Consider the following 26,865-nt stretch of genomic DNA (forward strand, 5'->3'; position numbering starts at 1 on the left):
GAAAAATTTGATTGCTTCGTTTAATTTATACAGGGGTATCAAAAATTGCTGGCCTATTTTAAATATTTACTTTACATAAAAACTTCGTTATTTCAAATATAACACTTGGTTGGCGACACCAGCCATCTTGATTGCCATTTTATTAAAAAATCGCCTTTTATTTTAAATCTGAGCTAGATAGGTATGGAAACCCGAATATAGTTTGAAAGGGCATTTAAATCTGCTTCTACATATTAAAAAAATACAGAGTGTTGCATTTGAAATAACAAAGTTTTTATGTAAAATAAACCTTTAAAATAGATCAGCATTTTTTGGTACCCCTGTATAAATTTATGGAAGCAATAAAATTTTTCAGTATAGTTTATTCCTCTACCTTTAAATTCAGCACATGAATTAATTCTGAAAAGTAATATACAGGGTGTTGATAATCCACTCAAAAACCAAAGATTTTAAACACATTTAACCCTTATAATAAATACCTTTTTTGGGCCCAAGAATCAAAAAATTAAATACCGGGTGTTTCATAAGAAAAATATAACTTTGGTGTGGATCTTAGTTCTGAAACACCCTGTATATTTCAAAATAATTTTAAAATGTGCACATTGCCTTCCCACATATACCCATAAAATATTTTGCTTCAATATCTTTCCGTTTTCGTATATGATGAACTGAGGCGAATGAGATGCGCCAACCTGTATGTATTTTTTGAAAAATAAAGCCCCTGCTAACGATAAAAATATATTATCCCTACTTAAAGTAGCAATAAAGAAGTATATTTTTGTAAAAAATATAGTAAAAATAAAATAGTATTTCTATGCATCCTATGACGACATTTTTAATCAAAGAAAATTATAAAAGTTGTATATTTATTTTGGTTGACGAGAAAAAGGATAAAAAAAGGACACAAAACGTCAATTTTAAAGTTAAAGCTCTATAACTTCAACTGATTGAAATTATACCGTACGATCGAAAAAAAAAACAACGTCAAAGAAGGCTAGTAAATGACAGTTTTGACATAAAATTAAAAAAAAAAACATTTTTACTCAACATAAAAATAAATTATAAACTTCTCAAGGACAACTGCCTTCTACAACACGCCCTCTAGGGCTTGACCTCGCCAAAATTATCATCGACTGTCATTTACTAGCCTTCTTTGACGTTGTTTTTTTTTTCGATCGTATGGTAGGTACTGAAATTATTTAAATCTTATCAGAGTTAGTGAGAAACTTATATAGCCTCGGCGTTTTCGTTTACTACTATACCGCTGTCAGCATCAGTGTCACTGTGACTTGACTCGGTCTCCTGAGTACTTTTTCTGGTACTGTCAGCCACGACACCGCCTTCAACCGAACTGTCAACCCTGCGCCTTTTTGACACACGACAAATGTCAGAATCTTTGTCGAATTTGGGGTGGTGTTTGAAGGTTTTCACGTCTTCTTGCTCAGAAGGGTGGGCATTTTCGTCGGATTTGTTCAGGTGTTTGAATTTCTTGAAGATCTCGTTGAAAACGGGTGCCATGGTTAAGAATTGTGATCCGACTGTTCTTTCGTAGGCTAGTTTTTGTTTTTCTAATTGGAGGCGTTCTTTCTCTACTTCTAGATTTTCTTTTTGGACTTCTAGCATGTCCTTCAGGATTTTTGATATATCTGGAATAGGAGAATAAAATATTGATATTACATTAATTGATTTTTAGGTAAAATTATATATCTTCCGGTAAAACCATAGATGTCAAGGTAGGAAGATTGAGCATAAACATGTGCAGAAATTCTAATTGATATATAGTGATATTTGATTTTAGTTACTTTTGATTACTCGTTACTAATCGTTACGTTACTCGTTACTAATCGGGCTGAGTATTAACTCAGATAAAACCGCGGTAGTGCCATACACCAGAAAGCGAAGTTTAAAAAACTTGAAAGAATCCGTCTAGATGGAAAGGAAATACTGCCATCACAGGAAGTGAAATATCTGGGAATAACCCTGGATAGTAAACTTCTTTGGAACAGCCATATTAAGAACATTACTAGCAAAGCCACAAAGGCTCTCATGATATGCAGAAGACTGGCGGGAAATAGGTAAAACATTTTGTGCTGGATGTATACCATGATAGTAAGACCCATGATTACTTATGGAGCAGTTGCTTGGTGTACAAAACTAGAGCAACGTACAGCAAGGCAAAACGTGTGCAAAGTACAGAGACTGGCATGTATCTGCATCACAGGTGCCATGAGAACATGTCCAACAGCAGCAATGGAGGTCATTCTAGACCTAACACCACTGTGTGAATGGTCATTGACTAAAACAGTACTGGAAGAATTTTCAGGTCAGGGGCTTGGAACACCCTCAAAAAGAAAATTCTACTTCTCCAACTGTCAGTGGATGACATACCAAGAATTTACAACTTTAAGAAACACCTCACTGTAGTATTGAGTAATAAAAAGCATTGGAAGAAAGAAACGCTTACTCAGCATATAAAAGACAATACCATAACGTGGTATACTGATGCTTCCAAAACCAAAGCAGGGACAGGGATAGGAATTTTTGGGCCGAAAACTAAATATTCCGAACCAATTGGCACCTACCCCAGTATCCTTCAGGCAGAAATTTACGCTATCGAAGGATGCGTATAATTTATCTTAGATAGGAACTATCGAAAACAGGAAATTGCCATCCTATCCGATAGTCAGCACTTATCGCGATCAACTCAGTAACCATCAATTCGAAGTTGGTCAAAGAATGCCTAGAGAAGCTCAAAAAATTAGGCAAATAAAATAAAGTCCTTCTACTCTGGGTGCCTACTCTGCTCACCAAGGGATAGAAGGCAATGAAAAAGCAAATGATCTAGCTAGGAAAGGAGCGAACACTCCACTAACTGGACCAGAACCGTTCTATTTTCCAAACGGGAACCAACTGAAAGCGCAACTGAAGAATCTGGAAGTTTCCATCCGTAACTTGGAATGGGTGTCCTCCAACGGTCCAAGACACTCGAAAAAGTTCCTCAGAACTTACGACCGAGAAAAATCAAAGGTTTTCCTTGATTTAAGTAAAAACAATCTTCGGATGACACTGTCTCCTCAACGAACACCTCAGTAGGCTAAAGCTGAGAAACAACGGCAAATGCAGATTCTGTGGGAAAAATCGGGAAACACCAGAACACCTTATCACTGAGTGCGCCGAGACGACGACCGTTCATGCCATAAATCTCCATCCTCGACATCAGCCGTACCAAAGAGCTGGCCTTTGGGGAGCCGTCTCAGATACTGGCTTTTGTTAAAGCCCTGAGACTGTGCGATGAGTTATAACTCGTTATAACTCAAGAAAGGGGAACACACAATAGAGATCTGTAAGGTCGCGGAAATTAACGCCCCTCCTAAGCATTCTACATTTTAGGCAGATTGTGTACCTTTTAGAGAGTAGTTTTAGGGGAAAATATTTAACACCGTGCTCGACCAGCTTTGGACCAAAAATTGGTCTCAAATGTCCGAAAATCAGTTTTCGTCTAACTCTATAGTTTTCGCAAATGTCTACAAGAAAGATCCTGACACTTTTTTTGTAAAGTCCCGGGAGAACGCTTAAAAACTGCCCTAAAGACAGGGCCTATTTTATCATAAGGTCCATAAGCCCGGGCCTTGGGCCCGGTGGTCTGGGGGGCCCGTTAAAGGTTGTAAAATATTCATAATTTCAAATGTAAATTTACATAGCAGAGAAAAAAACAGTTACCTCTGATAAGGAAAATAGAATTAAATCAAATAAGCTTTAGATTGATATAATTAATGCATTTTTTAAAATTAGAATTAATTGTTGTTTTTTTTATTATTTATTTTGTTGAATATAATAATGTTTATTTATTTTTTAAAATTATTAAAAAAATAAAAATAAAAATAATTGTTTTATTTCTTTAACCCAAACTAACAAGAGAATTTTTGAATTTTATTGGAAAAGAGGGGCCCGAATTTTTGCTTGGGCCTTAGGGCCCGACCAGATGAAAAATAGGCCTTGCCTAAAGAACGGGTTTTCCGCCAATATTGACCGAAATTTGGCATGTAGATGATTTTCATGATCAAATGGAAGATTGGGTCCTAGCTTAAAAATGATCATGTCACTTTTTTTCGCACAGTTGTTCGAAAAAAGAAACCAATTCGACTATTCGTAATTATGCAATTTTCTTTTGTTTACGACACTTTCCAGAAATCTTAAAAAAGCGGAAAAAGTCCTCACGAATAGTTGTTTTTTATTAAAATGTGATTAAACAAATATTTCAGACTTTGTGAGTTGCTTATAGAGACTCTAAGAACAACTGTTAAAACAAAATCTTGAAAAATAAGTTATTTTTAGTGAAAATATGAATAAGTTTGTAAAAATCTGAACATTTTTGGGCTAAAGAATGTTTGCCCGGTTTTTTTATTAACATAAAATATAACAAAATTGAAACAAGTTCCAAAATTTGATAGCTGTTGATTCTATCTTTTAAAGGAACTTCGAATCATCAAAAAATATTAAATTTTAGCCGAGTTATTCAACGATTTGTCCTATCAATCAATGATATGTTTATGAAATCTATCTTCGGAGCGTTATTAAGACTTAGAAAATTGAGAGATATTCGAATTTTTTTTTCACTAAAACTATTTTCCAATAGGTACACAATCCGTCTGAAAAGTCCCGGTCGACGGATTAAGCCGTGGTTTCAACCTTCATTTACTGGACTAAATCCATAGACAAACAAATAAAAAGAGACTGACAAATCCCATGGTAAAGAGTGGGACCGCATTCCCGTAGCGCAACTCAGAATAACAATTTTGAAATCAATTAGCAGGACCATGGCAGGACGTACGTCTTTATTGCTATCTTTCTTTATTATGTGTGCTTTATATGAAAAAGAAAGAGATAGGTATAAAACGTATCGTAAGACATTATCGCACATTCTGGCCGGCGGGAAATTTAAATTAGCCATTATTAGTAGTATTCTTTCATTCTGAAACTGAAAATTTTCACTTAAACTGATTTATTCCCTATACCACGTCAAGGGAATAAATCAGTTTAAAAATACGGTTTCTTTCAATACGAAAGAATACTACTATATAAGGAAATTATAAAAAAGCAAAAATTGTACTGTTTTATAAACATATTTATTTATACATAAAATAATAAACTTTTTTATAATAGAATAACAAAAAATAACAGTGTTTATTCCACCCACCTACCAATTTTAAATGCAGAAGAACTGACTGTTGCAGGAAACGATCGGCCAATTTTTTTAAAGGGCATTAAAAATCTCATTTTCGAAAAAACTGCCTAATTGTAATAAGAAAGTGAATATCCAAGCAAAGAAGATTTTACGAAAATCATGATCCTGAACCATTTTCAAATCCAGTTTTAATCCTAAAACAAAAGTAAAATAGGTATATTAATAAAGTTTCTGGTTACTATAAACCAGCTATAAACTATCCAACCAAAAAATTAAAAAAATTAATTGTAATAATTTGTTATGTTAAGAGAGGTTCGAAATATTTTTGACACTACTACTTCTACTTTTTTCTTAATAAGATGATAAATATTGGTGGGTTCATACAGCCAAATAAAATAAAATAAGAATAAAATAAAATAAAATAAGAAAGTTGGTTATATGGGATACCGTACATGCGTTCATACAGCCAAATAAAATAACAAATAAAATAAGAAGTCTTTATCTTTTAACTTCTGTTTTATTTTATGTAACAACTACGCACGCTTAATTCTAACCTACAAATATTTTCAGTTTGGATTTAATTTATTTATAATTTCACATAAGTAAAATGTATAATATAGTAGGCAACGAATAAATAAATATACTATAAATAGTAAATTACTATAAACAATCGTAAAAGTTAACTTTTATCCAGCCTCATCGTACTGCGCATGAGCAAATATATATTTCTTATTTTATTTTATTTGACTGTATGAACGCACACAAATAAGAATTCCTTATTTCTTATTTTATTTTATTCTTATTTTATTTTATTTGGCTGTATGAACCCACCATATAACTACTTACCTTTATTTTACCGGGTGTCTTTAACATATCTATCAGAGAAAGGGGGCACCAATACATATAAAAAATAGATGATACTAGCTCCTGCAGCAAATAAACAACAAGAACAAGAAACAAATAGTATAACCTAAAATTATAAGTAACAAAATATAAATACCTATATGGAACAAAGTATAAAGTAACTATCCATATTCATAAGTCAATAAAATGGAGAGTTTAGAAAAAAAAGGTAAATCACCAAAAGAAAAATTAACAAACATGACGAATTGTCATGATGTTGTCATCTTGGTTGTAATGATGACGCAAACGAAAGGCGATTGATCTAATTTCTATTTAGAAATTACGTTTTATATGGTTGCTTCTTTCTCTCTTGTTATATTAGAATGAAATAGTGGGCCCAATAGACGCAATGCGCAGATCAACATAAATAGAACGAAATTTTGCGTTCTGTGTTGCGCTACGGGAACGCTGTCCCTCTTTTTGCCATTTAATTTGCCAGTCTCTTTTTATTTGTTGTCTATGACTAAATCTTGATGATTGATGTTTAGGCTCAATTTTATATCTTTCGGTAAAACCATAGATATAGAGATAGGGTGAGTATAGACATACGCAGAAATTCTAAACATGTTGTAACTTAAGTCTACCGGGTGTTTTTCAAAAGTGGCTTACCCCTAGAACTTTTTATTTTTTCAAAAAAAAGGAGTTTTGGTATGTTAGTATATGACACAAATTAGGGGTGGATTTATTGACATATTCAATAGTTTACGGTCACTTCCTGTTTCACCAAAAATGACTACAACTTTTGATTTTTTAATGAGGTATTTTTTTACTTCATTTCATAGAAAATGACAGTCCGAGTAGAATGACTACTTAAAAAACGACAATAATTTAAATTTGTATACTCAGTAGCTTTACACAGGTACGGACGAAAAGTTATTACTCTTCAAAACAGCTAAAACATATGTAGGTGGCGTCCCCTACAAGTAAGAGTTAAAGTCCCTAGATATATAAAGTACCGCAATTACCGCCATATTGGCGCCAAAACTAGCGGCAAATTTAAAAAGGAGGCCAACATTTCGCTGTTTCGGCTTTTTAAGCAGCTGGTCGGTCCGGCGCCAAAATGGCCGGCTCACTGATGACAAGCAAGCCGTAAAATAAAATATTTATTAATTGTAATAGAATTACGTTTATTATCTACAGTTTACCTTCATTTTAACGTAATATCAGGTGGTATATTAATATTCAATTTCATAAATTTAATTTTTTAGGCTTATATATGTTAAGAGGTTATAAACGAATGGTTTCCGTACAAGTGTTTTTCATTTGTATTAGCATTTATTTTGTTACCTTTTAGCGCAAAGTACGCCAACAGAAGTAAGTTAATAGGTAAGAGGAAATAAAGGTGGAATAACATTTAGAATTTTAGTACTTAATTCAGTCGAAACAATTGGAAAAACTTTGTTGATGAGAATGGGATACCTATACCATAAGTAAACTTTCCCTATTATACCAGTTATGCTGTAGTTAGTTTTGACAAATAAGCATGATTTAACGAAAGCCTTTGGAACTATGAATAAGCTACAAACTTATATTTGACAGCCGGCTTTTATACGAGAAAATTTTGAACCATGGTTGAAACAAATAAATGTAATAATTAAATTGATATGATACATACCTGCTATTTTTGAAATATATTAATATATTGATAGAAAGATTGTTTCAATTAGTATTACTTCAGGTAGTTTCGGTATTTTAGGTATGTAATTGTGCATTTAATTTAAAAATAACTTAGAAAGAAGCTTGAAACGCATAAGAGCTCTTTATGTATGCTGTATAATTAAGGTTTGTTATGGAGTGGTTTTTATACAACAAATTTATTATTAGTTGAATAAAAGCAAGTTAATACCACATAATACAATTAAAATATATTTTACTCTGCAATTTAATGTTATATTTTTAAAACAACAAGTGTCATGATGTTTAAGTATCATTATAATAAAAAAGTTATACTGCTATAAATTTAACATTGAAATAACTGTAATTATTGTTATACATAAATTAAGTAGGCATAATTTTACCTCGACAATATGTAAAACTTCAAATGAATCTTAACAATTTTATGTCATGTATAAAAATCAAATTTAAATCACACACTTTTATTTATAACTGACAGTATAAGACCAAATTTTTAAATATAACTTTACATGCTTACATTATATTGTTTACTTTCTATTAGTAATTACAATATGAACCAAAAAATATTAATTACTATCAATAAATACATAAAAACTAATCTATTTAAGTCCATGAAAATAACTATATAGTTAGCATATGCATAAACAACATTCTTGTTATTAGGATCAAATTTATTTGAGCTTTTTTTCATTGTTTTGGTTAATATCCCTGTTAGTCCTGACTGGTAAAACCACCTGAAGCGATGTCATACAAATCTGTATATGTATCATAACATAACTTATTCTATTAAGTAATTATCCTGCCTTTGGTCTGATGATAATATATTGTAGATTTATCTAAACTTCTTACTGCAAAATGTTGAAAACTAAACTACACTAAACATTTTAGGGAATGATTACGTAAAGATTTCACTTACACTACACTTAGCATCCTTTTTAAAAGATATGTATGGTAGTTTGCAAGTAAGGTCTTTGTCTTGTTCTATATTAGATTTCTAGAGGTGGATCTGGGCCTGACCCACTGCGACCTTCCCAGATCTATTGTGATCTTGTCTTGTTCTACAATGAAGTTTTATGTACCAATAGGTTATACTACAAATAAGATTGTTAAAAATATTCACTGGAGCATAAATAAATTCAATCCACTACCTAACCTGTATTGAATATCGACGATGTTAGAAAACACATCAAATGGCGGCCTTTTCTTGTAATACATATTTCTTCACTAAAGATATCGACGCCTATACATTATTAACTAATAAATTTGTAGCATTTTAGTGGTTTTATAATTATTTTAAAATATGTGGATAAATATTTTTATCCTGAAATTGACAGCTTCTCAACATTTGACATGACAAATTCAGACAAATGTGACATTTAAACAGTCCTACCACTACAGTTTTTCCAGAAATACCCAAAAAATCCGCCATTTTGGCGCCAATAACATTGAACAAACCAATTGCGGTACTTTATATATCTAGGGACTTTAGTAAGAGTCACATTGACATCGAAATCAAATTTCCCATGTCAAAAAACTTCCAGACACCAATGAAAAAATCGAAATAAAAATGAAACTTCTACACCCTGTATCTCCGAAAAGAAGCATTTTAAGACATACATTTATATGAACTTTTTTACTTATTTTTATCTGCAGAATATGCTGCCGAAGTTTCTCAAATACAATTCGGACCACCCTGTAAGTAAACTGCCCGTCAAATTAAATACCACAGCGATTTTTTTACTCATATTCAACGAATTGTAACTTTGAAAAAAATGGACCAATTTTATTGATTTTTTTAGCATATTAAAGATCGATTTTCGTAGATTGATCTGATTTTTCTAAATCTTGTATGAGATTTAGTTTTCTATGATATACAGGGTGTGGAAAAAAGGAATGTAATTTTTATAATTTTGTGTTGCTGCCATTTTACTAAAAAACAAAATTTAACTAGAATTATCAGTTCTGGGTATAGCTAAGACTAATATTTCGGGACGTATTTGGAATTTTTACGATAACTCATCGGGAATAAAAGATAATCAATTTTTACTCTAACTTGTATTTTTTCTACCTTTCTCAAGAGATTAGCTAACAAAACTGAAATTAACTTTAAAATTGTAGGATATTCGTTACTAATGTGAAATTAAAAAAAAATGATTTAACTACCGCAGTTTAATACAGGATCTCTTAAAAATACGACCAGCGAAAAAGTAAAACTATTTTTTTAATATTCTGAACAACAGCTTATAAGGTTAATATAAAAGCTCGACACGTATTTGATATTTTTGTAAAAACTCTTTTTGTGTCTAAAAATCTGTAGTTTAGCTGCAACTTAGTAGTTTTTTTTTTTAATTTCACATTGTAAAAGTAACGAATATCCTACAATGTTAAAGTTAATTTCAGTTTTGTTAGCATATCTCTTAAGAAAGGTAGAAAAATACAAGTTAGAGTAAAATTGATTATCTTTTATTCCAGATGAGGTTATCGTAAAAATTCCAAATACGTCCCGAGATATTAGTAGCCTATACCCAGAACTTATAATTCTAGTTAAATTTTGTTTTTTAGCAAAATGGCAGCAACACAAAAATTACAAAAATTACATTCCTTTTTTTCACACCCTGTATATCATAGAAAACTAAATCTCACACAAAATTGAGAAAAATCAGATCAATTTACGATAACCGATCTTTAATAGGCTAAAAAAATCAACAAAATTGGTCCATTTTTTTCAAAGTTGCAACTCGTTGAAAATGAGTAAAAAAATCGCTTTGGTATTTAATTTGACGGGCAGTTTATATAAAATACTTCAATGGAAAGGCAAAAAAAATATAGAAAACAATTAAATATGACATTATTTTTAACTTTACCTGAGTTCAGACCATTCAAATTTACAGGAGGACCCACTGCACAATTCTTCTGTCCCAAGGTACCCCCGCTTCCACCATTTTGTGACGCTTGCACCCCATTAGGCACACCGTTCAATATCAATAAAGGAAAAGGAATAGGCTGGTTATTAGACTTGTTAACTGTTGATCCAGCTGGAATAGCGGAAGGTGGTGCATTCTGAACCTTGGAATTAGTAGTGGGGACGATGGTAGAAGTGGACGAAACGGTAGTTTGTGGCATTTTAGGTGTTTTGGCGAGTAGGTTTGGGGAGATTTGAATTCTGTGGAAAGGGGTTGGCGGAGGCGGTGGGCTTTTGATTGGGGATGACGGTTTGGGGGCTATTTTGATAGGAATTATGTGCTTTTCATCGATTTCTCCTTCGATGATGGTTGGGGTGATCGTTGCCGGGAAAGCTGGGTTTTCTTCGAACTCATCATCAGATCTAAAAATAAAAAGAGACATAAGCCATCATGTACTACACTGAAAAAAAATAATTTGTAAATTTCATAACAATATTGAGGGTTATTAATTTCTTGCCACAGATTATTGTAGTAAATTTACCATCCGTTCTTTAGTTTTACAACTCGTTTGTAAAATAGCTGTCTGGGTTATGGCGCAAAACTCATTGTGAAAATGTGAAAATAATATCGTTCAGCAATAATCATTTAATACTAATAAACTGTTTCGCAAAATTACATTTCTTTGTAAAACTTTTACAAGTTTATTATTAAAAATACTCTAATATATCAATATTTATATATTTACTAGCGTGTACCAGCGACTTCGTTCGCGTCGAATTAATCATTTGTAATGGTGATGATAAAGCAAAGCAAGAATTTTTAGAACCCAACTTTTTGGAACACCCTGTATGATTTTTTAAAAAAAATCAAAATATGTAAAAAAACCAAATAAATTATGCTTGTCCAAGCGTTTTCCCGAAAGACTAACCGTTTTTTATACAACAAATATTGTAATATTTGAGGGGCGTTTTCACCCTCTTGGAATTTGAGATTCGAGAAACCCCTCCTTATCGAACCTCTACACCCCACAGTCAATCCGTTTGCCGAAAATCAGCTTTAAACGTCAAGCAGTTTAAGCAGAATCGTGATTACTCGATGGTAATATTTTATAAAACACCCTATATAAGTTTATAAAAATCTTAAAATATGTAAAACAATAAAATAAAATATAAGTGTTTAAGAGTTTTTCCGAAAAACTCACCGGTTTTTAAATAAAAAATATTTTAATATTTAAGGGATAGTTTCACCCCCTTAGAATTCTAGTTTCGAAAAATCCCTTCTTATCGAACCTGTACACCCTAAAGTCAATCTGTTTTCCAAAAATCAGCTTTTTACGTGAAGCGCTTTAAGCAGGATCGTGATTAATCAATGACCAGATTTTTCGAAACATCCTGTATACATTTTTAAAAAATCTTAAAATATGTAAAAAACAAAATAAAATATACGTGTTTAAGCGTCTTTTCGGAAACTTGACCGTTTTTTAAATAAAAAATATTGGAATATTTGAGGGGTGGTTTCACCTTCTTGGAACTGGAATTTCGAAAAATCATTTCTTATCAACCTGTATGCAAAATTGAGCTTCTTACGTTAAGTGGTTTGAGCAGGATCGTGATTAATCAGTATGTCAGTCACTTAAGGATTTTATATGTATATATATTAGTATAGATGTAAATTTTCAATATTTATATATTTATGTAAATGAATGTAAATTAATCATAGAACTGAATTAAGTTATTTTTGTTTCTTTGACTTTGTTTCTTTTTATGTTATTTAACATACTTTTGAAATAAAGATTATTTATTATTATATATCAATATTTTGCGATTTTTTTAAAATTAATTTTCAATAAAAGCATGATTTTTTAATGAACGAGTGGCTCGCCCCTATAACTTTTTTTATTTTTCCAGATAAATAAACGAAATTTGATATGTTAGTATATGATATAAATTAGGATTGATTTGGCGTATTCAGTTGTTTTCGGTCACTTCCTGTTTCACCGGAAATGACTACAACTTTTGATTGATATACACACACAGCACCCATAAATATCTGCGAAACCGTTAAGAGTTTTTAAGTACTTTGAATAAAAAAATTGTCAATTTTTTAATTCTCCATCTAACAAAAAAAAGTTCACAGTGTTCCATTTAAAAAAAAAACAAAGAAAAAATATTTTATAATTTAGAAAGTTTGGCTTAGTATTTTAAAACACCCTCTATGATTTAAGATTACGATATTTACATCAAAGTAAGTACAGACCTGCTAGAGTAAGTATCTGTGTAGTTTTGATTTCATGACATTTCTTGTATTTTTAATATTTTTTTTTCAAAAAAGCTCAAAAATATATTTTTTATTTACTTATTATTATCTCTGAAACTATCCAAAAATATTTAGTAATATCCTAAGATTATGTAAAATGATCAGAAAGGGAGCTAAAAATGCAATAATATATCAGCCCTAACAACTATATGTTGGGATAAGATAATATTTTGGAATTATTGCTCTGGTTTTTCAAAATGACTGAAAAATATATGTTTAATTTTTTAAATATAAACATAGCCATATATCCTAAACAACTTGACAATATTCTTATGAATTTGTAAATCAATCCATATTTACAGTAGAGGATTTTGTTCATAAAAGGACAAATTTGCTGACAACTAAATGTTGGGACAAGTATTTTTAAATAATTAATATCATCATAGGCGGCTTTGCTAAAACGTCACAAATGTCGCAAACTGTTTACTTCAGCATTGACAGCTTGCAAGTGACTCGATACTGTAAGTATTGAGGTTTACTGTAAGTAATTTTAATTTTTTTAATTTTCAATTTTGTTAATTATTTAATTCAAAGTAATGGTCCGTGGAAAAGCTACAAATCAAAAACTACGCGAAATTATCATTCGTCAATACAGTACGGGAAAAACAATTCGAAAACTTTCTGATGATTTAAGTATTCCAAAAACCACTGTCTTTAATATAATAAAAAAATACGGTGAATCTGCCAATGTAGACGTTAGAGGTAAAAGTTCGTGAAGGCTAAAAGTTGAATCTCAAAGAGATTTACGAAATTTAGTAAAAAATTGCAAGTCTGCGAGAAGAAGTACTCTTCGCGAAGTAACAGTTAAATGGAATACTGTAACTGGTTTAAATATATCAAGAGAATGTTGCCGAAAATATATCCACAAATGCGGTCTGGGGTTTTACAAGGTAAACTTTATTTTGTGTGGATAATCAATTACCTGAGGATTATAGATACAAATTCTTAATTAGGCCAAAGAAAAACCGCTACTGACAGAAATTCAAAAGAAAAATCGCTACAATTGGGCAAAATCTAAATTATCGTGGACACAAAATGATTGGAATAAGGTCATATTTAGCGATGAGTCTAAATTTTATGTTTGCGTTGGAGATCATCGAAAACGAATAATACAAAGTAAAGCAGAAGCCTTTCATAAAGATTGCTTAAAGAGGGTTGTTAAATTTCCTAAGGGGATAATGGTTTGGGGTTGCATGTCAGCAAGAGGTTTGGGCAAATTAAATTTTATAGATGGCACTGTTAACGCCCAAAGATATCAACATATACTTGAGACCTCACTTTTGCCTAGTGCTCAAGTATTGTTTCCAAACGAAGACTATATTTTCCAACAATATGGAGCATCGTGCCATTCAGCAAAATCAACTAAAAATTGGTTCGGTAATAATAATATAAAAGTTCTATCCCATCCTGCAAGTAGTCCGGACCTCAATGTGATAGAAACTGTGTGGCATAAAATGAAGCAATATTTAAGAAACCACCCTCAACGAACAATTTTTGATTTGCGGGCAAAACTGCAGGAAATTTGGGATAATTTTTCTCCTCAAATGTGCCAATCTTTGGTAAATACAATGCCATTAAGAGTTCAGGCAGTTGTTAAGGCGAAAGGTGATGTAACTCCGTATTAAACAGATTTCTTGTTGTGCTGTCCCAATATATAGTTGTCAGCAAATTTGGCTTGATTTTGGCAAAATAAGCTATTATCAAAAGTGATTTATTTGCAAAATTATAAAAATATAGTAAAATTGTCTAGATCATATTGTAATGTTTGAATTTAGAACAATAAACAAAATAAATTGAGCCGTTTTAACAAATTACTATTTTTTATTGCAAACAAGACCTTGTCCCAACATGTCTTGTTGTTAGGGCTCGTACAAGATGTTTACATTTAAAAAAAAGTCATCCCGACCAACACTTCTTTGGGCAACCTTGTCGAAGTTAAAATATTTTCCTGAAATAGATACTAGTTTATTATAGTACTTTAAGTTTGTACTTAATCAAAATTCTGAAGCTCATATTATATGAGCTACAGATGCCTGACGCACTGTTGCAGGAACCTGTATACAGGGTGGTCAGAATTGTACTAGGGAATAGTGTCTGTTAAATTATTGGCACAAAAACATTTCAAATTTATGATTTCAGTCTAATAACTATTTAGTCAACATGTTTAATTTATGTCAGTGATGACAGATATGGATTATTTCAATTCCAAATATTTCGAGAACCATATTACTCGTAGCGATTTTTACCAAGAGATCTTTTTTGCGTAAAAAAAAACGGCGGAAATGTATATTTTTCCACTCAGTTGTTTTATACAGGTAAGGACAAAAAGTTATTACTCTTTAAACCAGTTAAAAACAAGGAGGTATCATATTGACATTGAAATCAAATTTCTCAAGTCAAAAAACTCCTAGACACCAATTTTCATCCAAATATCGACGATATTTCTGAAATTATTTGAAAAAAAAATCGAAATAAAAATGACACCCTGTATCTCCGAAACGAAGCATTTTGGGACATATATTTATACGAACATTTTTACATATTTTTATCTATAGTATATACTGCCGGAGTTTCCAGAGTACAATTCGGACCACCCTGTATATCCTAGAGAAATAATTAAACATAGAGGTACCGAAAAATCACAGTTTTATCTGCTTTTATCAACTGTCATCTCCTGTAAAATGAGTCAAAATTGCAAGATTTAAACAAAAACCCGACCGTTGTATCGACAGATATTTTAAAACTATTCTCGATATTAAATTATTCTAATTATTTGAAATAACTGGCCAATTCAAATAAAAAACACTTCTAAATATTCCTAAAAAAATACTTACCCATTACTATTAGAGGTATAAGACCCGATATCATCGTCAAAATCGATATCCTCAACCTCTTGCTTCACAGTGGTCTCACTGTTCACCTCGCTGAGCAAATTGGGATTGTACACCAAACTCTGCCTCAGGGCATTTTTCCTGCTCAATATCTCATCCATAGATTTATAATGAGGCCAGTCGGGGTCCACTGTACCTATTCCAGCGCCTGTAGTCATCGATTTTTTGATCCTGTGATACAAACACTTCAAATTTCGAATTCTTGTCTTGATTTCGTCGGGAGTTCTGTAGAAGCCGTGCTTCTGCATGTTGGCAGCGATGAGTCTCATCACGGGGGCTTTTCTGTGAGTCAGATAGAGCTTGTTTTGGACTGAGGGACTTCCCCAGAGCTGAATCAAAAGCTTGGTCTCGTCTTCACGGAAATTCGTTGTTCGTTTCTTGGGTGCGTTTCGGAAATCCATCGTTCTGGAAAAATGTATTCGAATTTAGTGATTTTTTAAGTGGTTTTTTGGTAGTTTTGTCTTGAATTTAAAGATTTGTGACGTATACCTATTAAACTGACATACTAGTACCGTGTTTGTACCTTAATTATACAGGGTGGCCCTTCGAAAACGTTCCGCAAGGCATAACGGCCAGGGTATTTATTTTTTCAAAATATTCAACCCTCTAAGCGGGGGTGTCATCCACCATCTTTTTTCAAATGGAAAGGGGGGTCAAGTGGCACCGCAATGAAAAGATCTTTCTATTCTCTATATTTCACCGCTTCGTTTTTGAAAATCGGTCGAGTCATTGAGAAAATATGAAGGATTGAAATTTGAAAAGTTAATTTAAGCATTTATCAGAGTAAATGATAATTAAGACCAATTTGCTGTTTTTTCTTATTATTTCTATATGATTACGCATTTTTTCACTTGCCACAACGTTGAACGATCAGGTGCGGTAGTTGCTAGGTAGCTGTTCTGTGACTTGTACGTTGAAGTTCTTCTCAATATCGTTAAACTGACCTACAATAGAATTTCCAAAAATACCAGCCGACACGTTCAATTTCTGAGGGTTTTGTGTGTGCACCTCGTGAAAAACCCTGGGGATTGTCCCTAGCCCAGTACCGACAGTTGTGCCGATTAACTACACCGTTCAAAGAGAAAGTACACTCATCGGAAAAACACACATTAAATAGGAAATTATTATCATTCGCCACTCGTTCACTCATAGTTTCACAAAATTGCAAGCAACGATCAAAATCGTCTTCGTTGAGTTCTTGTACCAACTGAATTTTGTACGGGTGGAACTTGTGTTTTTTTAATATCCTTTGGAAACTTGTACGATTCTCGCCGGTCTCATTGGCTAAGTTTCTTCTACTCAGAATAATGTCCATGGCAACTTGGCCCAATACGAATACTTCCATAGCTTCATTTACTACAGGATTTTCCCTCTGCCTCTTTTTATTCATAACGGAACCAGTTTCGCGAAATTTTGCTACCAACTCGCGAACAATTTTGCCATAAAGGTGTTTGTCAGGATGGCATTCATTGAATATCTGCGCAACCCGATTGCAAACATCTAGAAATAATAAGAAAAAACAGCAAATTGGTCGAAAGAATTTATACTTATCATTTACTCAAATCAAATTTCAATCCTTCATATTTTCCCAACGACTGGACCGATCTTCAAAAAGGAAGCAGGAGAGTATAGAGAATAGAAAGCCCTTTTCATTGCGGTACCCCTTGACCCCCCTTTCCATTTGAAAAAAAATCGGGGGATGACACCCCCGGTTAGGGTTAAAGATTTTGCAATAATTTTTGGGGCAAAAGTTGTCCTCCTCACAAACAAAATTGACGTGTTTTTGAATTTTCTGAAAAAAAAATTACCCTGGTCGTTATGCCTTGCGGAACGTTTTCGATGGGCCACCCTGTATTCGTTTTAGTAAATAATATCTCGAAATTCCGAAAGAAATTTTAAGAAAAATAAAGATGATGGTACACAAGACAGAATTCATACCGACGTTGATTTTTGGGTGTGAAAATTTGGTATTAACAAATAAAAGATTAAGGAGTAGGAAATGAGCAAAACTGCGATTGTGATTTTAATATTTACCCAACCAAACTATTCGTAAAATGTGTTTTTTTTTCTAAATATGCCAATGAGCCACCCTCGTTGAAAAAATTGAGATATGATTAAAAATACGATTTGGGCATCTATTAACTGGCCAGGACAAGACGCGAAAAACAATAATAGACGATCGAATCTATTTTTCCAAGGCATCTTGATTAAAAATTAGTGTTTTTAACACAACCATGACATTCTAGATTGAAATTTAAAATACATTTTTTTTAGCGAAATGTCAAAAGTTGCCATATGCCATTCTATTGAGACATATATATTTTTTTCCCCTTTCTTGGGTATGAGGTTTTTTTTTATTAATTGAAAATGGAAACTTTTTTTTTATTATGCGACGTTTCGCCTCATAACTTACATTCTTCTATATAGACTGGTGGTAGCAAGGCGGCTGCGGCTTCAAGAATAAAGTGCCTGAGAAAGCCCACCATGATGAGGCGAAACGTCGCATAATAAAAAAAAAGTTTACATTTTCAATTAATAAAAAAAACCTCATACCCAAGAAAGGAAAAAAAATATATAAATGGATATAATTCTAAAGGTTTAAGAAAGAGAAATAAAAATAAATTCTATTGAGAGTGTCATTTTCTATCGAATAAAGAAAAAAAATACCGAGGGTGCCATTTAAAAATCAAAAGTTGTAGTAATTTCCAGTGAAACAGGAAGTGACCGAAAATAATTGAATACGTCAATCAATGCTAATTTATGTCATATACTAACATACCAAATCTCGTTTTTTTATCAGAAAAAATAAAAAAGTTATAGGGAACCACTGTTGAGAAACACCCTGTATATTATGATCGTGACCCTAGAAAAATAATACCTTCTCTATAAATAAATAATATCCAAGACAAAATTCAATTGCCAGTTTACTATAAAATACTTTTTTACCACATCAACAACATTCGCAACAATATAGCAAATCCCAACTCGTAAAAATTCAAACTCGCAGATAGAAATCACGGCCACAGTTTACAAAATCACAATTCGTTCACAAAAAAAATCACAAGCAAAATCGCAAATCGCAGCTATTGTAATACTGGTTACCTAAATTGAAACTAGCAAATAGAAGAAATCGCAATCGCAATCGCAGTTTTCTATGAGAGCCAATCGCAGGTTGCGATTGCGAATTTAAAATCGCTGCTGTTGAATCGCAGTTTGCAATTTTTTACTCATGTCTATTAAAGAGTAAGATTCAAAGCATATGGAAGTGTTGGGTTAGTAGATACGATAATACGATCGAAAAAAAAAACGGCGTCAAAGACGGCTGAGAAATGACAATCGATGGTAATTTTAGCGAGGTCAAGCCCTAAACGTTATTTACTTGGCCTATACTCTTCTCTATTTTTTAATGGCGCTCTTACTGCAAGTTGACCTTAAGAGGGTTGAAATTTATTTTTGAGAAGAAATATTTTTTGGAAATAGATTTGTGTGTCTGGAAACGTTCTTTCCTTTTTTATTCTATCTATTTTTTGACAAGTTGTATGTCAATTTTTAGTAAAAAACGCCTAGAGATTGACTTAGCCAAAATTATCATCGATTATCATTCCACAGCAGTCTTTGACGCCGTTCTTTTTCAATCATACGGTATTTTTGAGCTACGGATTATTATTTTAGTAAGTTCACAATAATACTTGGTAAATTGCCCTCGTAGTATTTAGAAAACAACTTTTCAACGTCCCCTTGTAAACCTAACTTAACTTGCACAAGAATGACTATGGAAATCTGCTGCACGCTGCACAACTATTTTACAGTCTTTTTTGGAAATCGCAATAACGACACTAGTAATTTAAGTTCTGCCACAATAGCTTTCCAGATTTACTACCTCTAAACAGAACCAGTTGTAGAATATATGTATAATAACATAAAATAAACTCAGAAAAATACAAGAAATCCGCAAAATTTCAAATCAAATTCAAATACGGAGTGGTCAGAATTAAAATAGATCAATAGATTAATACCTATTCTTAGGAAAATCTTATCATTTCATATAGACGTAACGTAACACACTATAAAAGGCAACCCATGAAAGATCTTCTTCCCTTTATCCCGCCTATGTACCATAATTTTATAAAAATCGAAGAAAACAATATTAATAGGCAATGTAAAGTCAAAAAATCCCTTAATGACGAAGAGTAATGTACCGATGAACCTATTTATATCTAAAATATCAAATATTTTTAGAGATAAAATGGTTCAAGTCCAAGAAAGTATAAACAAATATTCTTAAAAATGACCACAGTTGTATTTTGAGTTACTTTAGTTTGCGATTATACAATTTAAAATATAATAAAGCATTGCGTCAAGTTTTTTCTTCTCCAGCTTGTTTTATTTTAATTAAGTAACATTAAAAAACTTTAACTATCATTTTCTCCATAATTATCTTCTAGGACTTGATCCAGTTCACTTCTGAAACCCTGATATGTCAAATGAAAAGTCAAAGATAATGCAGGAATACATGGATAGTGTTATACCCTCCTTAATCGTTTTATTTAAAGGTTTTAACTCAACTTTCGATGAGTTATTCTACAAAGTGCATAATAAAACTTCATTACTTCCCCTCGTAGTATTTAGAAAACAACTTTTTAACCTCCCCTTATAAACCTAACTTGGCTTAACTCTTATTGCGTAATATTACAGAAGAACATTAAAAAAATTGCCAGAAAACGACTGAGATTAGCTGTCAATTTTAAGTAAAGTGTCTTAAGTTAATTTTTCAAAAATAGATAAATACAAAGTTTATTTTTTATGAAAATAATCACATCCGATGATACAAATAATAATGTAGACTAGACGTACCTGACTTAAGTCACTGTAGCACTCAGTAACTTCTAGATACGGAAAATTTATATCTAGCTATCGAACGCGTACAGGAAAAGCCGGAAAATTTAACCGGGGCTAAAAGCCGAAAGTATGAGTCGCCCGCGCTATTCTCTAAGTTCGAATAGGCGCTGAACTACGGGGTGCTCAACCACCCTACTCAAATAAAATCGATACTCACCCTTGCTTGGCGCCTGCGCACTTGCTCCGGCCCAGCTTAAGTAGAACGACTGCTCAGTGTGCTTACTCTACTAATTCTGCATCCCCTCTCTTTCTTGCGCCGCTGTGACGTGATTTGGATAGAGCCACGTGGAAACGGTTGGGCATATATCGATCTGCGTCTAACACGCTACGGTGCGGTATAGAGGGCTCTTTGTTTAATACAGTTGCGATTGTCGGCGGATTTCAAAGCCTGCCGCGGTGCTGTGCGAATCGAAATCCTGGCTTCAAGTATTTTTATTTGGGGGGAGAGGGGTAAAAAATATCGGGTGTACTATGGAAATGTTTCGGCCAGAATAAAGCGTGGTCCACACGCAACAACTTATCGTACGATTTCTTTGACTACAGGTCTGGCTAGTAAACATTTTTAAGCTTAAAGTACTTATCACAATACTATATATTTAAACCAAAAACTCATAATACAAAACTAAAGTGTTAAAACGAATGACACTGTCAGAAAATAAATAAATACACTGCTCAAAACAATTATCACATATTTTCTAAAAAAAATTATAAGGGAAATACGATACAATAAGCTTACGCACTAACCTGTAATTTTTAGTCGGCCGACTATTTTGTTGCAAAAGTAAAAACAATACATACTTATGAAGTCGATCGGCCGATTATTTGATTGCATGTAAGCGCGGCTTCATAAGGATATATTGGTTACAAATATGCAACTAAATAGTCGGCCGATTAAAAATTGCCTGTCAACGCATACCCTAAGGCTACGCAGTGTAATCAAATATTGGGCCGATCGGCTACAAGAATGTATTGTTTTCACTTTTGCAACTAAATAGTCGGCCGACTAAAAATTACATGTCAGTGCGTACCCTAATTATTCTAAAAAAACTCACAAGAGAATGGCAGAAAAATGCATGCTTCATTTAGAAATATGTAACAATTATTTTTATTCAAATATGCGATAATTGTTTTGAGTAGTGTAAATGCGGCAACTATACAGTTCTGGCAACACTGGTTTGTGTCCATATAAAACGTTGCCGCTAAAGGACCCCATACACTTCGGTTATTTTGCTCGGATTTAACCGTACGGATAAAACCGCGCGGGTAGGAAGCACGGGCAAGGAACCCACACATACTGTTTCAGTTTGGTCATGGAACGATGGATTCGAAAAACGATAACAGTGGCGGCAAAAATTGCATTAAAAAACACGCACAACTACACCAAGTTTTCATTCTTTGTTATAAATCGAAAATTATATACATCATAAAAATAATTAAAACTTTGTTTAAGCTTGTGCCTTTTAAAAGTTTGGGAACCTCTGAGCAATTAACTGATTTCATATACAAAATAAATATTAATAAATCTTATTTATATTGGTTCAATACATTGTGAAAATTTTCCAATCAATTCCACACGATAATTAAAAACAAAAGATGCTCGATAATAACATCAACAACTTAACTGGTAATTGAGATAAGTACTATAAGTTATTTAATTAGATATCACATAAATTAATCATTTATTGGATAGTCCAAAAAACATCGCTGTCTGTAACGGTATGCAGTGATCGGTTGTGCGATAATGTTCAGTTATAACATGTACCAAATAATTCGTACCAATGAGATTAGGAGATCTAGTGCCTTTCTTGATCAAGATGAAGCTTTTGAGACTACAAAATTACTGTCAAAAAGGACGAGTAGTGATGATGTGAAGTGTAGAAATAAAAGTTCATGTAAGTTCTTAAATATTTGTTTAAGTAGTTCTTAAATTTTGGTTACTTATGTTGAATAATGATTATGATTTATCTACCGGGTCGTGCATCGTCGCGTCGTTGAAGACATAGGAAACCCTATGCAAATTTTGAACTATCCAAATATTGGCATCCCTGTTGATTTTACAGGCACTAGTATCAGAGTGACACTAGTATAAGAGCTAGTATCTAAAAGTGACATTGGTTAGGCACTAGTGCCTAAAAGTGAAAAATGAAACGTTAGAAACAATGAAAATATTTATTTATTATAAATCTTAAACAGAGTTGACGGCTTTAAGGTAGTGGATAACTTCAGGAAATAGGCTATAGCAATACCTTTTCCGTGAAATTCTCAACATGTTTTTCTTTGACCCAGTGTTCAAAGTTGTCGTAGGTGGTCTCGTATACGTTTTGCGACTTCTCGGGTACTAACGTGGATAGCGCAGTTTCAGCAGCTTGTTGAAAATCCAAAGACTCGTCATTATCACTCATTTTTTCAAAAAACTTTGGAGGAAATACGGCGACGTTTGAACCTGACAAAACTTTGTCATTAAACAATGCATAAACAATGCCTTAGAAACCGATTACCAGAACATTTTGAAAAATGTTTAAAAATAAGGTGTTATAAAAGTACGCAAGATATACACTATATAATTAAAGGTATTATTAAGAACCATTATGTAACCAATAATACGACAAGTTATATAATTGTTCCCTCAAATCGTTTTTTTGCACCTTGCAACCTGTAGTTACCGAATATCAAACCTAATGACATAACCTCAAATTTTTAATATAATCAAAACAAATAATATATTAGCAAGCAAAGCAATTCGGTATTATTATGAATAATAAAAAAATAAACTGGACAAAACACAAAAATACATCTACGTTCAAAAGAAAGGTTCTTCAGAATTTAAAAATATAGCAATAATCCAAACCTCATTCAAACTACATCTACCAATACTGAAAGCCAACATGCAAATTTACCATCCACAAGCAGAGATCAGGATCAACCTGAGATATTTCCAACAGAAAGTTGCCAAAACGATCAGGAACAGGAAGATGCCTGGTTAAGGCATTCTCTAACATAAGAGAATGAGCTTTGCACTTTAACATTACACATTCTGCACTTAAAGAACTTTTTTCTATAGTCAATTCATTCATAACTGTTCTACCAGAGTACCAAAGGAACCTAGGACTCTTTTGCAAACACCTACCACTTTAAATATAGATCAAATTGAACCAAAACAGTAATATTTTAATTTTATGAGGTTATGTTTTGTTTTCTGCACATTTTCTGTCAAATTGCTATAATGTCAAACTTCGTTCGCAGGGAGTCGCTACAGTCGACACCACGGTTTACATAAAGGTTTTCTGGGTGACTAAAAGTAGCCATAAACACCCCGGCATTTATAATGATGATTTGTATCACCTTTAGTTGTATAAAACACTAAAATTGGTGTTTTAAATAACCCAAACTCATTTACGCAACCTTAAGTAACCAAATTTATATAATGGTTGATGAGTATGTTATAGACCCTAAAGTAATATATAGCACTTTAAATATAATGGACGCCATTATTATTGATGTCTTCATTTTTGGCTACAATGAGTATTTCTAAGATAACGTTGAAAACTGGTACAAAACTATTTTTTGGCCAGTGGCCAGTTATTTCTATGTATTAAAAAGTCGTATGTTCTATTATTTATTTTAATAAATTTGACTTTCATTACAAAAATTTTACCATATTTTTTTTTGTTTATAAAAAAATCTATTAAATAATTCTGCTTTTGGGGGCGCATGTGTTTTTTGGAGGTAAAATTGATTTTCACACAGTAAATTTAATATCGCATATGTATTTTGTACTCTGGCTAGGCACCATAGATTTTATTAAGCCAGTAATTTCTATAAAGTCATTTGCATAACACAAACGCTTTTGTAGGCTATGACAAGGATGGCATTATTTTGTCTCTTGTGTCTGGTCTGGATTATCTGCGTAGGACAATTTGGAGCAATAAGATCATATCTGCTTTTTATGTTAAAAAAAGAGGCAAATATTAAAGTAGTTAGTCAGAAAGAAACAAGTTTATTTTCAAAAAACGCGCATGCGCGATATTTCTATGGAGGTAATCTCTGGGAATCTTCTCAACACCACTATATAACTATTATATACCCTTTTTCAGTTTTATAGCGGTAACTCGATAGGATATATAAAGGTGTTGAGAAAGTTTTCAGGACTTTAGTTGCACACCTTGAGTGTTGAGGATTACCACAGGAATAAAATGGACCGTTTAGGGCATATAAGTGTTATATAATGGTTACCAATAACGTGTTGGGAAGTTTCCTAACACACTTATAAAACAAAAAATGTTTCTTGGGAGAAAACGTACTTTATATTTTCTGCCGTTGTCAGAAGCAGAAGCAAATAAAAACAGAAAAAAAATTAAAATATCTAAATACAGCTATTCAAAAACAACCCTCAGTTGTTAGCAGATACTTTTGTCTAGTATAAACCGTTGATGTTCTGTTAAAATAACATTATATGAAAAGCCCTTCCTCCCATACGACCTACAACGTACAATCTAGTGAATTTACTGAATAAATTATAAATATTCTCACTTTCATCAGCTGCTGAATGACGTTCTTCTATTATCGTCGAGTCTGACTGTTTTTATTAATGAATATATTGTTTTCACTATTACCTTGCAAAATTTCAGCCTTCAGAAATCACTTTGAGTGACAAAATTTTTTTGACAGCGCGTTTGAGGTGGCGCTGACACTTTGTGTCCTCATTCTTCTCTGTCTGACTGTAATATTTTTGTTTTACATCGCATTCGAATGTTATCTACAAATTTTCAGCCTTCAGAAAACAGTTTGGAGGTGTTAGTTAAAATTTCATCTTTCAGCGCTTTTCAGCGCCAGGTGTCCCGGAACAGGAACGGCTCACTGTATCTTTGCTTTTTAACAATAAAATTCAATCGATTTTGAAAGTATGAGCCTTCAAAAAACTCTTGCATGTTTTTGCACCCAGCTCTTAGACTATACTCTGTTTTTTTTCTCAGGTAAGATTTCGACAGACGATGACAGAAGAAAAGCAGATGACGTCCCATACCAATCTATTTATTTTACTAAAAAAAGTTTCTAATAATTTTTAAGTTATCTATGGATGGGTTTAAATATAAATCCGTCATGCGTCGTGTCTTGTTGTTTTTAATCAGTTTTATTGGTTTATTTAAAAAATGACAGATCGTATTTCATTTTTATTGATTTGACGGAACGATGAACGATGAACGGACGCCGATGCGTATGAACTCGCCTTTTAATTTTTGTCATTTTTGACGCTTGTCAAAGTCTTGCCAAATTATAGGTTATAATTTTGTGTCAACTTTTGTTAAATACCCTGCGTTTTGGAAGATGATGCATTTGGATTCGTATTATTACGTGTGTTTTGTGTCTTTTGAAGTCAAGTGGAGGAAAAATCGAGTGAAAATTAACTGTAGACCCAGAGCACAGTTTATGGTTAATACTCCCTGCCCAGGCAGAAAGTCTTATACACCAATGAAGTTGCCATCGATAAAGTTTGTATACCATCTCGTCGTAGATAAGTGCCATCTCGTATATGGTAGAAGGATCAAACTAAACACATACTAAAAACTGGAGTAGCTGTAAAATATCGACATCACACGATAGGTAAATAATGGATTTTAGTACTGCAGAAAAATAATGTCAAAAGGTACTGGTTTAAAAAAATTAAGATTAAAGTTAATTAATCAACCTTTAAGGTATAAAATTTGGTAGGTGTTATTATTAATAAAATAGTTTGTTTTATTTACCTATGTTGTTTTATTTATTCCTGGAATATTACAAATTTGTATTTGAACATAAGTTATATTGATAAATATAATCATAAATGCGGGTAGTTTCATAAAGCTTGAAAGTAAAAAATAGTTCTTTTTTATACTTTTTTGGTATGGTTAGGGTTTGGTAGGTTAACACATACCGTTTTTTTTTAAATAAAATAACTCGATTACATTTTTTCAGTTTTATACAGTTTTTTTTTCACAATATTTTGAAGTAATCACTTGTCATCTTGTCAATCAAATTTTAAATATTTCCTGCTATGCGTGGTCATCGTGAAACAAGAAGAAGAAGAAGATATCCTGGCTATGCGTTCCAGTTGTACCAACTTATTTCTTTGTAAAATAAAATAAACTACTTTGAA

At 32.5% G+C, this 26,865-nt stretch overlaps 2 protein-coding genes and 1 long non-coding RNA gene across 5 annotated transcripts in view; 2 read left to right on the top strand and 1 right to left on the bottom strand.

Moving 5' to 3' along the window:
* Positions 1-622: 622 nt before the first annotated feature.
* LOC115881092 lies at positions 623-25,372 on the bottom strand. Of its 3 annotated transcripts, none has more exons than XM_030898462.1 (4): positions 25,263-25,372; positions 15,777-16,238; positions 10,588-11,048; positions 623-1,646 (listed from the first exon to the last, which is right to left on the bottom strand). In XM_030898462.1, the coding sequence occupies exons 2-4, from the start codon at positions 16,232-16,234 to the stop codon at positions 1,228-1,230; spliced, it is 1,338 nt and encodes a 445-aa protein (XP_030754322.1). In that variant the 5' UTR covers positions 16,235-16,238; positions 25,263-25,372; the 3' UTR covers positions 623-1,227. The 3 variants fall into 3 exon arrangements, with proteins under 3 accessions (XP_030754322.1, XP_030754324.1, XP_030754321.1); XM_030898464.1 differs by lacking the exon at positions 25,263-25,372 and adding an exon at positions 20,890-20,910; XM_030898461.1 differs by lacking the exon at positions 25,263-25,372 and adding an exon at positions 20,688-20,814.
* On the top strand, positions 7,204-7,959 carry LOC115881093. Its single transcript, XR_004049988.1, has 3 exons — positions 7,204-7,245; positions 7,297-7,402; positions 7,455-7,959. It is a non-coding gene; the product is annotated as an uncharacterized LOC115881093 (long non-coding RNA).
* LOC115881090 (sialin-like) overlaps positions 22,417-26,865 on the top strand; it is a 59,896-nt gene continuing 55,447 nt past the window's right edge. Inside the window, exon 1 of the mRNA XM_030898458.1 lies at positions 22,417-22,624. Within this exon, the coding sequence (XP_030754318.1) occupies positions 22,474-22,624 (151 nt within the window). The 5' untranslated portion in view covers positions 22,417-22,473. The remainder of the gene's footprint in view (positions 22,625-26,865) is intronic.

Source organism: Sitophilus oryzae, unplaced genomic scaffold, assembly GCF_002938485.1.
Source record: "Sitophilus oryzae breed Bouriz unplaced genomic scaffold, Soryzae_2.0 scaffold_1693_pilon_pilon, whole genome shotgun sequence".
NCBI lineage: Eukaryota > Metazoa > Arthropoda > Insecta > Coleoptera > Curculionidae > Sitophilus > Sitophilus oryzae.